Source organism: Artemia franciscana, unplaced genomic scaffold, assembly GCF_032884065.1.
Source record: "Artemia franciscana unplaced genomic scaffold, ASM3288406v1 PGA_scaffold_49, whole genome shotgun sequence".
In the NCBI taxonomy this organism is placed as follows: domain Eukaryota; kingdom Metazoa; phylum Arthropoda; class Branchiopoda; order Anostraca; family Artemiidae; genus Artemia; species Artemia franciscana.
In genome coordinates, this window is record NW_027062689.1 from 1,096,113 (window position 1) to 1,112,295 (window position 16,183).

General features: G+C 34.8%; 1 protein-coding gene and 1 long non-coding RNA gene across 4 annotated transcripts in view; one reads left to right on the forward strand and one right to left on the reverse strand.

The window, feature by feature from the left end:
• Positions 1-16,183, forward strand: part of LOC136041915 (uncharacterized) — a 444,858-nt gene that overhangs the window by 37,595 nt on the left and 391,080 nt on the right. The gene's annotated exons all lie outside the window — the stretch shown is intronic.
• The window catches only part of LOC136041906 (NFX1-type zinc finger-containing protein 1-like), a 99,189-nt gene that overhangs the window by 13,358 nt on the left and 69,648 nt on the right, over positions 1-16,183 (reverse strand). For all 3 annotated transcript variants that reach the window (XM_065726702.1, XM_065726701.1, XM_065726703.1), the window contains exons 6-8: positions 10,602-10,758; positions 7,252-7,480; positions 1,337-1,680 (exon numbers count right to left, since the gene is read on the reverse strand). In XM_065726702.1, the coding sequence (XP_065582774.1) occupies positions 1,337-1,680; positions 7,252-7,480; positions 10,602-10,758 (730 nt within the window). The remainder of the gene's footprint in view (positions 1-1,336; positions 1,681-7,251; positions 7,481-10,601; positions 10,759-16,183) is intronic.

The window sequence follows — 16,183 nt, forward strand, 5'->3', positions numbered from 1 at the left end:
AAAGCTAAAAAAAAATCCTGAATATTGCTCCGCTTCAATTATTGAACAGTAGTTAGAGTTACTTGTCCCCCTCTCCCATCCTTGTTTTTAACCAGGGTTCACTTTGTGTAAAAAAAACAAAAAAAACACACAAAGAGAAAAACACACAAACTGACACGACTGGGATGACCTAGAGCCGAAGTCTTAGGGGAAATTTTTGGTAAATTATAGCAGTTCATAAAACTGACCTACCAATAAAGTGAACATACCACTCGATGCCTTTTTTATGCTCTTTACGAATATAATAATCGCTTCTAAGTTCAAATTTAAGCAGTTTTTAACCTAATCTAACCTTATTATAAATAATTTTTGCACTGAGAAATTGTAGCATTACTTTTTCAAAAACGATAGAAAAAGATGGCGCTGAGAAAACGTAGTATTATTTTGTGGAAAGTGATCGATAACTCATACTTTAATTGAACATTTGTCATGTTTAAGAGCTCAAAAAGTGCTTAAATTTGAATTTGAGATAGAAGCATTATTATATTCATAAAGAACGTAAAAAAAAGGCATCGAGTGGTATGTTTACTTTATTGGTAAGTCAGATATATGAACTGTCATAAATTTATGAAAACTCGTCATTTTTAAGAGCTCAAAAAGTGCTTAAATTTGAATTTACGGTAGAAGCGATTATTATATTCGTAAAGAGCATAAAAAAGGCATCGAGTGAAATGTTCACTTGATTGGTAAGTCAGTTATATGAACGGCTATAATTTTACCAAATTTTCCTGGAGTAAGTAGCCTATATAAAATTTCTAGGATTCGAGCACACACGACAGTTGGACACTAAAAGCAAACTGCTAAAACAGTATATGCCATTTACATTTTTTGCGTTTTCTCGGTTTCGTGTACATATCTTGAGGGAGAACACAGCTAAACTTTTCAACTGGGTAAAACAACAATTACTACTCATTCCGTTTGGTACGAATGTCTATATTATAGATATATAAATGACCCTTCATAACGGTTACAACATTAGATAAAACTTTGAAAATATACTACACAGAGCTCGGGAGCTCGTTGACTAAATTCAAAGAAAAATTCAGCGTATAGGAGGTGTAAATAGAACAAAAGCGATTCGTTGTATAAAGAAGGCAATTTATTGTCATGCAACGACAGAGCCAATGTGCGAAATTAGCTTCAATTGCTCTAAAGGCAGCATTTGAAATAAAAAAAAAAATCTGAATAAGAATTAAGGTGTTGGAAATTTGGCCTTTTTTTTAGGACCAATTTAAAATATAGGGTTTATTTTATTTCGAAACTTAGAGGAACGTTACATATGTAAATAGGAAATTACCAATTTTAGGAGCAAGGTGCCTAACCAATTTGTTATATTTGGCACACCCTGAAGTAGTGGCAGCCACAATGTCCATAGTTGCGCAATACAAAGCATCCTCTTCAACTGAAAGATCATTAATCTGCTCGCGAAGCCTCTGGTATCTTCTTTCAAGAGAGTCTCGTTTCTTCATCAGCTCATCCAATATATCTTGTCGCCATCTTCCGTATAAAATCCACCTTTCATGCAGGGGTAAAAGAGTAAATCCTCGACTAGCAGAATTAATGACAGATTGCAAGCTGTCTTGGGATACTGGAGGAATCGCTTCTAAAATCTTCAAAATCAATCTGGTAGACTCTTTATGCCTAAGAAACAGGACACATTTAAAAACTTATAAATGAAATAAAACGCCTGACTACCAATCAGGAATATCATTAAACATTTCTAGATTTCTGAGAATTCATCTGCTGCTTCTTAAGACCAGTTAAAATAGGATACAGAAATAGTATATTACAATACCAACTTGAATTATTTTTTGTCAAAAGCGACTAGTCTGGTCAAAACACTACCGGAACAGCCTGTAAGTGTCATGATTAACTAACCCTAGACTTAGGACAAACCCAGGGACACCAATTTGCAAAAATATAGAGAGGGGGGGTATTTTTCAAAGTCTTGGACAGATTATTTTGTTGTTAATCGACCTTTTCAATGAAAAGATCAAAACAAAGGTATTTTTCATGAAAATGCAAAAAAAAAGTATTTATCAATCTTTGGGAAACGAGCGAAAAATGTACCTGAAAGAGGAGGCTGGAATCCAATAGGACACCCTTGGACAAGCCTGTTCCGGTCAACAGTTTCAGCTAGTAGTTATTAAAAAATAGTTTTTTTTTGCGCTACGACTATAAAAACGCGTTCGCAGACACACGTTCAGTAGGCATGTGTTACGGTGCTAGTGTTATTTTGACTGAAAAGCGAAAAGGCAGGTTTATCAGATGCTATATATATACAGCATTATCATTTAGGGTTAAACTAAAAAACAGGCAGTTTAACAGCAATCCTCCGATTGCTTACGCAATATATATATATATATATATATATATAAACATATATATTCATACATATATATATATCGTGGTAATGAACTGTTGTAAGGAGCGACCCGGTTCAATAGTAACCGAAACTCTAAAAGACGGAATTTTCATAACAATAGTTACATCAAAAGAATCGCATTTAATGCTGATTATAAATATATTAAATAAAAAAAAAGTTTTTTTAACGGAAAGTAAGGAGCGACATTAAAACTTAAAACGAACAGAAATTACTTCGTATATAAAAGGAGATGCTTCCTCATCAACGCCCCGCTCTTTACGCTAAAGTTTGACTCTTTCTCTTAACTCTACCTTTTAAAACAGTAAAAAAAACTTTAGCGTAAAGAGCGGGGCGTTGATGAGGAAGCATCTCCTTTCATATACGAAGTAATTTCTGTTCGTTTTAAGTTTTAATGTCGCTCCTTACTTTCCATTAAAAAAATTGTTTTCTTTAATTTAATTTCTGAACGTTTTTGAATCAATGTATGTTTTGATTTTGGCTCTCCGCAGATGAATAATTAAAACGAAATTTGCATTTTTTTTTTGCTAAATGGCTTTCTCACAGTTTTGATCGAATGATTTTAAGAAAAAAAGGAGCGGGGGAGGAGGCCTAGTTGCCCTCCAATTTTTGGTTACTTAAAAAGGCAACTTGAACTTTTAATTTTTTTTACAAATGTTTTTATTATTAGTAAAAGATATACGTAACTTAAAAATTAGCTTACGTAGCAAACTTCTGTATTCTCATGTTTTTATTACGTATACAAAGGGGTTCACCCCCTCATCAGAACCTCGCTCTTTACACTAAAGCTTAAATTTTTTTCCAATTTCTTGAGAATGACCCCTGAATCACAAAAGCCGTAGAATAAATAGTTGAAATTACTAAAAATACTTTAGCTTTAAAAAGAGCGAGGTATTAGGAGGAGGTGAGCCCATCATATGCGTAATAATTTTTGTTGGTTTTAAATTTTAATGCTTCTCCTTACTTTCAGTTGAAAAAACTTTCATATTTATTTTTTCATTGTATTTTTTTAAATAATGCTAGATAATCCTGCGCTTCCTTCATGAAAATTTTCTTCCCCCATGACAAATTCCTCCAAGGAAAGTTCCCCCAGCATATTCCCCTCTTCTCAACTCCTCCCCCCAACCTAAAAATCCCCCTGAAAACGTCTGTACACTTCCAAATAACCATTACTGTATGTAAGCACTGGTCAAAGTTTGTAACTTACGGCCCCTCCCACGGGGACTGCGGGGGAGTAAGTCGTCCTCAAAGACATAGTTATAAGGTTTTTTTACTACGCTGAATAAAATGGCTATCTCAGAATTTTGATCTGGTGACTTTGGAAAAATAATTAGCGTGGGAGGGGGCCTAGATGCCCTTCAATTTTTTTGGTCACTCAAAAAGGGCACTAGAACTTTTCATGTCCGTTAGAATGAGCCCTCTCGCAAGATTCTAGGACCACTGGGTCGATACGATCACACCTGAAAAAAAAAAAAAAAAAAAAAAACAAACAAATAAACACGCATCCGTGATCTGCCTTCTGGCAAAAAATACAAAATTCCACATTTGTAGATATGAGCTTGAAACTTCTACAATAGGGTTCTCTGATACGTTGAATCTGGTGGTGTGATTTTCGTCAAGAAAATCACAGGTTGTTTCCCCCTATTTTCTAAAATAAGGTAAATTTTCTCAGGTTCGTAACTTTTGATGGGTAAGATTAAACTTGATTAAACTTATATATTTAAAATCAGCATTAAAAAGCGATTCTTGTGATGTAGCTATTGATATCAAAATTCCATTTTTTGAGTTTTTACTATTGAGCCGGGTCGCTCTTTACTACAGTTCGTTACCACGAACTGTTTGATAAGTTTCATTAAGTTTAGACTTACCTATCAAGAGTTACGAGCCTGAGAAAAGTTGTCTTATTTTAGAACATAGGGGAAAACAACCCTTGAAAGTCATAGAATCTTAACGAAAATCACACCACCAGATTCAGCGTAGAGAACCCTATAGTAGAAGTTTCAAGCTCCTATCTACAAAAATGTGGAATTTTGCATTTTTTGCCACAAGACAGATCGCGGATGCGTGTTTATTTGTTTTTTTTCACCAGGGGTGATCGAATCGACCCAGTGGTCCTAGAATGTCGTGAGAGGGGTCATTCTAACGGGAATTAAAAGTTCTAGTGTCCTTTTTAAATGACCAAAAAAATTGGAGGACACCTAGGCCCCCTCCCGTGCTCATTTTTTTCCCAAAGTCACCGGATCAAAATTCTGAGATAGCCATTTTATTTAACATAGTCGAAAAACCTAATAACTATGTCTTTGGGGACGACTTACTCCACCACAGTACCCGTGGGAGGGGCTGCAAGTTACAAACTTTGACAAGTGTTTACATATAGTAATGGGGATTTTTTTGGTTGTGGAGGAGGGGTTGAGGAGAGGGAGCTATGTGGGGAGGAACTTTCCATTGAGAAATTTGAAATGGGGTAAGAAAATTTCCATGAAGGGGGCGCAGGATTTTTTAGCATTTTTCTTAAAGAACAATGAAAAAGTGAATATGAAAAGTTTTTTCAACTGAAAGTAAGGAGCAGAAATTATTACGCATATGAGGGGTTCACCTCCTCCTAATACCTCGCTCTTTGCGCTAAAGTAATTTTATTAATTTCAACTATTAATTCTACGGCCTTTGTGATACAGGGGTCATTCTTAAGGAATTAGGACAAAATTTAAGCTTTAGTGTAAAGAGCGAGGTATTAGCGAGAGGGTGAACCTCCTCATATACGTAATAAAAACATACGAATTTAGAAATTCGTTACGTAAGTTAATTCGTAAGTTACGTATATTTTTACTAATAGAAACGTTTGTAAAAAATTAAAAGTTCTAGTTGCCTTTTTAAATAACCAAAAAATTGGAGGGTAACTAGGCCTACTTCCCCGCTCCTTTTTTCTCAAAATAGTCCGACCAAAACTATGAAAAGGCCATTTAGCCATAAAAATAAATTAATATGCAAATTTCGTTTTAATTATTCCTGCGCGGAGAGCCACAATCGAAACATGCATTAATTAAAAAACGCTCAGAAATTAAATAAAAAAACAAGTTTTTTTAACTGAAAGTAAGGAGCGATATTAAAACTTAAAACGAAGAGAAATTACTCCATATATGAAACGGCTGTTCTCCCCTCATCGCCCCGCTCTTTACACTAAAGTTTTTCATTGTTTTAAAAAGTAGAGTTGAGAGAAAGAGTCAAACTTTAGCGTGAAGAGCGGGGCGTTGAGGGGAGAACAGCCCCTTTCATATACGGATTAATTTCTGTTCGTTTTAAGTTTTAATATCGCTCCTTACTCTCAGTTAAAAAAAAAACTTGTTTTTTTTAATTTAATATATATATAGGCTAGAGCTGATGAACCTATATCTAGTTGGCTTCGTTGTGAGAAAATTAATTCAGGAAATACTCCATTTTAGAAATAATACATGACTTTAAATAATTACTATAAATAATAATGTAGCGAAATGACGTAGCGTGGCGATTATTAGTAAAATGTTGATAAGGCAGTCAAGGGCGTGACAAAGAATAAAATTATTTTAACCATAAAGTACATATGAAAAAATTCATAGGTGCTTAACTGTGATGCAAAGTAGCGTAGCCTCATTTTGCACAAGCTTACAGTTGAGAAATAGCAAGATAGATAGTGTTGAGTTAAATTGTTTGGGGCAAAGTAAAAAAAAAGTATAGATTTTTAAGCATGGTGCAGCTGAAAACTAAAGACACTTATCATATATCAGGGAATAAAGAATAAATTTGGTTTTCAGAATACAACGTATGTTGAGACCACCTTGAAGGAACGTGCCGCCATTTCTTTTTATTTCTTGTTTTTCTCGGACAAAATTCTTCTTGAGAGATACCATTTTCAAAGCTTTGGACGGTTGAAGACTATAGTAATCCAAAGATGGCGGAGAAAACACCATAGTTTGGTTTTCCCTTTCTTAATTATTTTCTTTGTTCTTCGCTGTTTTATCGATTTTGAATACTCGCCGCTACCATCATCATAAATAAGCTGATGAAACGTCACTAATCCTAACAATTACATTCCTTTTTACCAGAAACCTCTTTTAACAGCAGCGAAAGTTATTCCTTAATACCCCCCCCCCTCCAGGGGATTATTTCTGCACGAACTTTATGTTTATGGAAGCTGATTCGTAGAAGGATTTCTCTGACAGAAATTTCCTTCCCTTTCAAGCGGAATACAAATAGTGAATGACTAACTAATAAAAAGTAGCAAAGAAGGCAATAAAGGTGACTTCCTGTTCTCCATTTTATGCATTTCTTTATATTTATTTGTTTAAGATTAGTAAATAAATACTATTTTTTCCATCAATTTTGAACTAGATCACACTTGCACACACTGAAATGGAAAACGTCAAGGGTTATTGTGTGTGAAGAAGCAGCAATATAGAACAAAGTAACAGAATAAACTAAAAGGATAGTTCCTAAAAGGTAGTATCTTTAAACCACAGCTTAGATACAAATACAGTTATGAAAACTCGATTTATTTTTGGGACACGGTGCGCGGTAGCAATGCTAGCGGCTGGAGACAGCAAACTGGCAGTCTGAATCACAGCTTAGATACCAAAACCAATACAAACGTATGCAACAAAACAAAATTGCGTTTCCGCCTATGGTGTTGTAGTACGATCTACGCGTCGGAGCGCGGGCTTGGAGGAGGTGCCAAGTTCAGAGCTCTGGACCAAAAGCTTCTCATGGGCAAGATAGGAGTTTTCATAACTGTATTGGTATCTAAGCTGTGCTTTAAACTCTATATATATTGATACAGAGACAGATAAAAGTAGAACCTTTCCAATTCAGCAACAGCACTGTTATACTCTGCTTCGGATATGTTTTTGGTCTCAAGAATCTGTTCCAACTCCCTAACGTCTTCATTAGCTAGTTCTTCAGACCAGACAAATCTGAATGAAATTCCCGAAGCTGTAGTTGTTCTTTTGAGACCCTCCACAGTAGAGACAAAATCATCCACGGAATCACCAACATTTTGAGGTTCAGCAATTGTACGTTCTAAACTATCTAGAAAACGTCGGTCGTTGGCAAAACATAATAATGAATATATTAATAACATCATAACATTCTTGACAAACAGCCTTCTGATGTATACCCCTTGAATTTCCATTTTAAGCTAAATGTCCAAAAGATTATAACCATTTTCCAGCTAGCATTTGATAAAAAATTAGTTTTTTTCGTGCATTACGACTATTGAAACTTTGACGCGGTAGAGGATCAAACAGTTCATGGTAACGAACTGTAGTAAGGAGCGACCCGGGTAAATATTAAACGAAACTCCAAAAACGGAATTTTGATACTAAAAGATACATCAAAAGAATCGAATTTGTATGCTGATTTTAAATATATAAGTTGCACCAAATTTAGTCTTTATCATCAAAAGTCAAGAGCCTGAGAAAATTTGTCTTATTTTGTAACATAGGGGGAAAACACCCCATAATAGTCATAGAATCTTAACGAAAATCATACCATCACATTCAGCATCAAACTGTCAAAATTCAACTTCGAACTGCATAACAAACAGACAAGGTCTTTAAGAATAAAAATAAAAGAAAGAGCGAGAGAGGAAGATAGAATCAAATATGAAAACGAGAAATCCAAATAGGTATTCGCAAAAAGGTGCAAAATATACAATAGCGTAAATATTGTTGAATATGTAATATATACATTTAGTATGATCGCATTTTTACTATGATCTTGCTCCTTCTCTTCTCGTCTCTTAGAACTCCTGTCAAATCATTTCTTCGCGTCGTACACATAAGTGTACGTGGTAGTACACAAATATGTGTTTAATAATTTTGTTTAATTTGTGTTTAATAATTAAATATGTGTTTAGCTTTAGAGACTGATTGCATTTATTCAATTTTAGCGTTTTGACACTATTTAATCTTTTTTTTTGTTTTCGCCTTTTAAATAGTTAAACTTTATCACCTTTTAAATATATCTAATTTATAAAAGATAGCTGCTTTTTTTTACTGAATTGTCTTTTTGTCTAACACTTTTATTTACATATTTTATTTTGTTTTCAGAATAAAGTAGAAGTTTGGCACTTTTCTTGCGAGAATTCTATTAAGAATAAAAGCCTACCGTATCTTATGTCCCGGCATTCAACCTCCATAACTTGTAAAAGGGGTTAAAAAGTAAATAAGAAAGAACAAAACGTCATTCAAACCTAAAAACCATAAAAATTTGTAATAATCAGTCTATTCGCTCATGTACGCCATTTATATTTTTGACGAGAACAAATTTTGAGATTTTAAAGCTATCTGGCACGCGGCTGTCTTTTTTATGGAGCAGCAGCTATTTAAATTGTTTCAATTTTACTTTTTTTTTCTTTCTAGCAGGATATCTTGTAATTATTAAATAACTAAAATAACCCTTTTTATGTAGGTAAGGAGGGATTAAGTCAAACATGAGTATAAAACACACGCAAAAGAGGCTGTCGCCATCCTTAACAATTTATACTTTCCTTAAAACACGAAGAAATTGGAAACATGAGTTGGTTGCTTTTAAATTATAGCGTTTCGATTCGATGAAAAATTATAGTTCAGTAGTCTTAGCGTACTGAGGGTGGTTGCAGCCTTTGCCCCCCAAATATGTAACAATTTTCGTTCGTAGTGAACAAGCATTAGGACACTTAAAACACCAAATAACGCTATTTTAAGTGATCTCCATGCAGTGAACATGGAGAAAACTCTTTGAGGGTGGCAAGCAGTTTAGTAAATGGATTATTGTAAGCAGTATGCACTACAGTCTTCTGTATAATCAAAATATCACCAATAAGAACGTTTCAAGTTTACTAGAATAATGTTACAAACATTTGGGTCAAGCTAGTCTAAGGTCTCTCAATGTATGTTTTAATCGCTATTATTTTTTTCCTCTATTTTTTATATTCTTCGTCTGAATCAAGAAGTATTTACGCATTTCCATATTTACGTAGATGCAGATATAAATACACCTATTATTTGAGGCTCACTTTAAAATATACAGGCACAGACACTTTGGGTCAGGTATGAAAACATAGGGTCAGAAGAAAAGATTTATGTTTTTTTTTTAGCAAACTATCGCCTATTACTGGCCATAAACGAAAAAGAAACCATCAATTGATTATACAAATGTAACTGTCAGTGTTCAGTTCGCTCTTTACAGAAAACATTACCAAGTTATTCATAGGAAGTACTTTGGAAGTACTTTCTGCCACTTTGAACGAAACTGGTTGGAACACGTAAAAGAAATTTTATTCTACCGATACAGCCTCTTTAATGTTTTTCTTTTCTCTTTTTTAAACCAAGGACCCAGTTGGTAAAATTCAGCAACTGGGTTTGACGGTGCTTCAGCTCCCCATTTGATCTAATATGAGACAAATGCTTGTACGATACTCATATAAAAAAAGTCGATTTTTAAGGATATTGAATCGGCAACTCACTCAAACTTTGTAGGAAATGACAAGTCTAATGCGGGATTTACTCTAATAATTCGATCCAACAATTCAAACTGACCCAAGTTCACACTGTGAGTAAAAGTCAACACCCTTTGAGTCAAGCTAAGGACATATGCAGGGGAAGGGGTCTTTGGACCCTGTTTCCATTCTTTTACAGTTTTCCCTTCTATTTTGGTCACTTCGGGCATAATTCTCCTTTTTTCTTTTTTATATAAATTTTGACCCACCCCCTTTGTTCTGTGTACACATCTTGGTTAGGTCATTTATATGTCTGTTACAAAAAAAAAAAAAAAAAAAAAAAAAAAAAAAAAAAAAAAAAAAAAAAAAAAAAAAAAAAAAATCATTTTTCCAACACCATTTTTTACTGATTTAACGCACACCCTAGCCACACAAAGCTCAAAGAACACGGAAAACTTGAAAGACACGGAGCTTATTCAATAAAGCATAAGTATAACACGTTGAATTTCATGGTCCCTATCAGCTTGTAGCTGTTTTAGGAAGCTTGGTAATTCAACTCCTGCCAATAGACTGATCTACGACTGGTGTCATGATAGATATTATATGATCAAAAATGAAAGAGAAAACAGGTTCAATTTAAGCAAAATTTTTCAAGGTATATTATAGGAACAAAGCTGTGAATCTCTAAAGAACAAGAGCTCTTAGTTTTCAAGGCGTCAAGGCACTCACCAATCTCATCTTCTTCTTCTTGTTTGTCCTCAGTATCAAGAGGCCCCTGAGCCTCCTGTGAAGTCGCCGAGAGCTTTTCCAGACCTTCAAGTGCTGATTTAAGCAAGGGTATCTCATTAACACAAAGCCACCTAGCCATACCACTCCGTTCATCTTTCTGAAAATAGTACATGTAACAACGGTACAATACGTTTGATATAACTGACCACTTATATTATACATTCAGACAGTCTTCGATTCTAGTTCTTCATATCAAGATCAGTGAACTGCCAACTCTCTGATATCAAGATAAGAAGTGGAACTCATTATGCCCATGAGTCCTTTTAGTCAATCTTTAGACATACTAGGGCTTATTCTTAGATAGTCAAACCTTCCAATAATAAACATAAAAGAATTTAAACGTAGAAATGGTGAGTTACTAAATGTCTGACAAACTGTGAAATTCGTATAAAAACAATTAATGATGTTTATCCAAACCAGAGAGGTACACATTGTACATGTTATGGAAGGTTAGAGAGTTCAAGTCGTACTTACACCTCTCACCAGTCATTTTAAAAATATGTTTAACTAGCTAATAAAATCAGAATTTCCATCTCTTCAGAAGGATCAGAAGCAGTTAAACTGCTAACTACAATATGAACAGCAGCATTCTTGGTCAATGTCTACGTTGAGTTTCAGACCAATTTTCGTCTACGTCAATTCAAAAGTTCTGAATTTGTTCTCAATTGACAAAAAAGAAAGAAACTTTCCAAGAAAAAGCTATTTCAAAAGAAAATTGAAGATTCACACTACAACCTTAAATGAACAGAAATTAAAATCAAGAATCACAAATTAAAATGAATAATGCAATCAAATTTAAAACAAGCAGAAATTACTCCTAACAAAAACAGGACTATCGTCTTCTAAACATTCTAAAAGTCGAAGTGTCTTTTGCGCTTTGCTGAAAACGCTTTGCATTTCGAAGTGTATTTTTATTTGGCATAACATCAACAACACACAATAAAATAATATCACGAGAATAATCAAAGTTTAAGTGTCATTTAAGTTTTGTAAAAAACAATATGTATTTTGAACTATGTGGTTTTATTTGTCAAAACATCCACAAATAAAATCACTATATTAATCAAGATGACTTGAAAGAATTAATATTAAAAAGAATTAATTGCAAGCTAGACTTATTATTTAACATCTAATAACAGTCTAGGTAAAAGCGTAAGCTATGCATTTGTATGCTATTGGTATAGAGCATATGGTATATACCAATATCTCATGGTACTACTACTACTAACAACTCACCGCAGCACCAAGCCACCTGAGGCGAACACAGCTACGCATGCTCCTCGTTCATCCCAATCTATGCAAAGCCTCCTTCTTTACACCCTTCCAGGAAGTTCCCATTTCCTTTAAATCTTTCTTTATGACATCCTCCCACACCAGACGAGGACGACCTGCTTTCCGTTTTGCCCTAGACGGTTGGCTCTATGTTTGATGTGATTATTCAGATAAATTTCTGTCCGTTTGTGCTTTCATTTGTTTATTTATAAATATTTCTGTTCTTTTTAAGCTTGACAACTTCCTTCATACTAGTTTGAAAGTTTCAAGGGGTTGACAACTTCAGTAGTAAGGTACACACTGAAACGAAATCTAAGCCTATACAAATTGTGAGACATATAGAGGACTTGTAAGCAACAGTCGGCTGTTAGGTAATAACCACCTTTGGCAATGAAGGGTTAGCAACTTTTGCTAGTTGGTGTATCTATTATTTGTTTCCAGTGTATTTGATGGTAAAACCAATTTGGTTCCAATGGTAAGACATGTAGGGGACTTGTAAGAAATAATCTGCTGTTAGGCTACAGTCAACTTCAGCGATGAGGGGTTTGCAGCTATGCTATTTGGTGTACCCATTTATTTGTTTCCGGTGAACTTGATTCCTATCACGGGAGAGGGACTTATAAGTAAGAATCGGTTCCCTTTGGGCGAAAAACGGCTGTTAGCTCATAATCATCTTCGGCAATGAGGGGTTTACCACTTTTACTAGTTGGTGTACCCATTTATTTGTTTCCGATGAACTTGATTTCTATCACGGGAGAGGGACGTGTAAGTAAGAATCTGTTCATTTTGGGCTAGAAATTTGTGCAAATTGGTGCACATTGTATTCGATCTCTTTAAATCTGACAGAATTAATTGATTACGAAACGGGTACAAACGATAACATAAAACAATGAGGTAGTTTCGTAATAATTAGTGTCACCTATGGTATTTCAATCCTGAAAAGTCACAGATAGCTTTATAATACCAACTAGATTATATAAGATATTGTTCCAAGTTTTCATCCGTCACGATGTCTACGATTTATAAGGATAAAGTTCAACTGGCTGCAAAGTCAATTTTGTCCCTTCTTTCGATATTATTTTATAGTTGCTGTTTTTTCAACGCTGAGGAATACCCTTTGGTCATGTGATAACTGATTACGTTCTTATTTGAACATTCCGTTTTAAAAACTTTGATAGGCTGACAACTTCATCATTCAACCGATAGTGAAGAAACAAGCACAAGCGAGAATTTAAAACAATAAGATAGTTTCGTAATAATTAATAGAATGTCATCTATGGTATTTTGATCCTGAAAAGTAAGGGATAGCTTTATAATACCAACTAGATTATATGAGATGTTGTTCCGAGATTTCATCCGTCACCGATGTCTACAATTGAAAAGGATAAAGTTCAAATGGCTGCAAAGTCAATTTGGTCACTTCTTCCGATACTATTTTGTTGTTGTTTTTTCAACGCTGAGGCTTTTGATCATGTGATTACTGATCGATAGCGAAGAAACAAAACCAAAGTCTAGCAACACTTTAGTCGGCGAAGCCGGACAAAGGTTGCCGCAACACTTCACGTTGTCCGGGCAACGTAGGTCTAGTTTCTGCTGGTTTCAGGTTTTAATGCAGGTCTTTACTTTTCTTTAAAGAATGTATTTTTTCTGAAAACATTTTAAAAATTGATTTATGTTTGTTTTTTGATCGATATAGTTTTATTATTTTTTTTTATTGTAGGAATATTAGTAAGGTTTTCCAGTTTTCCAATTAAATTTAAAATGCTGACTCATCAATTAAGTTTTGTGAAAATCAGGAATATTCAGTCAAACTCTTCAATCAGCACTAGTTTGTGATTTTTTTTTTGTTAGATAACATTGTTATTATAGAGTTTAGGGTGGATGGGAAGGGAGATTTTTATTCTTAAGAATCATTAATCAGTATAATTGTCGGTCTTCTATAAGACTAAAGATATTCTTACCCCCATCCTGTAGAAACCCATCTGACCCTCATTCTGTACATTAAGCATTGACCCTTTTTAGACCACGCCACTATCTGATTTAATTTTTTTTTTTAATTAGGGGTCTTCTTGACCCAAAAAATGAATGATACGTGTTTTGAGACGACGAGAGAGAAAGTTTTGCCTCTTTCAGGGCCAATTTAATGAGGGATCGGCCCCCTATGATGAACTTTTGAAATTAATTTTCCCTGTTCCGAGGAACTTATAGCTGTAAGTTCCAAACTGACCTGAGATGACAAAATTATATGCCTATTCTTGGGGTCCCCTAACACCCTTTTCCCTCCCCGAAAATTGTTTGGTCCCCTTGGCCAAGGAGCTTGAGGCTGTAGGACAAATTTTTTGTCTTATTATCAGGCCCCCAAATACCCTTCTCCTTTCCTAAAAAAAATTCGTCCCCTTATCCCAGGTAGCGTCACTTAGAAGATTCAACCCAATAGGGAAAAACGAATTTTTGTTCGACCAGTTACGGGTCTCATATTATGGAAACCCATAGTCAGTCTCATAAAAAGATTTCTGGCTCGTTTTCTGGCCGAATATTTAGGGGAAAACAAGTTTTCTTTTCAATATTACCTTATGGGCTGGTATCCCATGACCCAATGACTTAACGAAACAAGGATCATGCCGATTAAAGAAATTAAATAAGCTCTCTGCTAGTGGGGGACTTATTTCCGAATAAAATTATTTTTGTACACTAGGGTACACATGCCCCCTAAATTACTATTTGGAGTCTCAACCCTTTCAAAAGAAAGTTTATTGGTCCTTTGTCAGGCCCAGTTTTCGAAGAATCATATTTTTTTTCTATTTCTTTTCTTCTGCATTCGGATGTCCTTACTCTAAGGATTTAAAAGTATAAGTTTTGAGTCAATCTGATAAAAGCTTCTTGACCCTTTTTCAGGCTCCATTTTTGAGGAGCCCCCGGGAAGTCCTCCAATCAATTGTTTTTCGCACGTTAAGTTCCTATTGGCCAAAGAACTTACAACTTGAGTTTCAAGTTTCAAGCTCTTTGCTAGTGGGGGACTTATTTCCGAATAAAATTATTTTTGTACACTAGGGTACACATGCCCCCAAAATTACTATTTGGAGTCTCAACCCTTTCAAAAGAAAGTTTATTGGTCCTTTGTCAGGCCCAGTTTTCGAAGAATCATATTTTTTTCTATTTCTTTTCTTCTGCATTCGGATGTCCTTACTCTAAGGATTTAAAAGTATAAGTTTTGAGTCAATCTGATAAAAGCTTCTTGACCCTTTTTCAGGCTCCATTTTTGAGGAGCCCCCGGGAAGTTCTCCAATCAATTGTTTTTCGCACGTTAAGTTCCTATTGGCCAAAGAACTTACAACTTGAGTTTCAAACTATTCAGGGACAAATAGTGCCTTGACCCACTTCCAGTTCCCGTAACACCCTCTCCTCTCCAAACAAGAGATGTCTTATTCTTGGCTCAGAAAACTAAATCCCTAAAATTTTAGAGCCAATCAGACATACAATATTAGCATTTTCCATTTTCCAAACATAAAATAGATGTAAAATATCAGAACTTATCCGTAAGCAATTGACATGATCCTTAATCCAGGGGAGAAGGGGGGGGTAAGAATCCTTGTACCATATCAATTCGACCAACAAATAACTTCAAACCAAATCTCCAAATTTGTACTCAAAATCGTAGGGAGTTACAGGAAGCTTGGTAGCAAAAAGACCATGGCATAAGGGCTGGTTGTACTCCAGTTACTTTCAATCCTTAAAAAGGATACTATAAATTTCCATTTCTAGCCAAATGAGTCGCCACCAAAGTTCCTATGAACACTCCTTTCATACGAAGCTGTCGGGGGAATAAAAAAAAAGGAAGCAATACTTTATTATCCATTTACACACTTAAAATAAAAAAAAACATAGTCGCACAAAACAGCATCATATCCAGCAATTCTTTGGACAACTAGAGAAGGACTAGAAGGGGCTGAGACCCCATCGAATGTTTTCAGACTACTCTAGGAAAGTTATAGCAAAAACAAAGATTATACAGACATCAAACTTAAGCCTCTCGCACGGGGTGTAAGCCTTTTAAAGGAGAAGCCTAGAGCTAAGAAGTAACGCGTGTGACAATTTTACTAGACATAGAAAAAATAAACAAAGGATTAAAAGATAATAGTAATAAATAATAACAGTAAAAAATACTAAACCTGTGGCAAGTGCAAAGTAAGAAGCCTATTGAAAAAAGTATTGAGCACAGAATAAGATAGTCTGCGTGTCATTCACAAAAT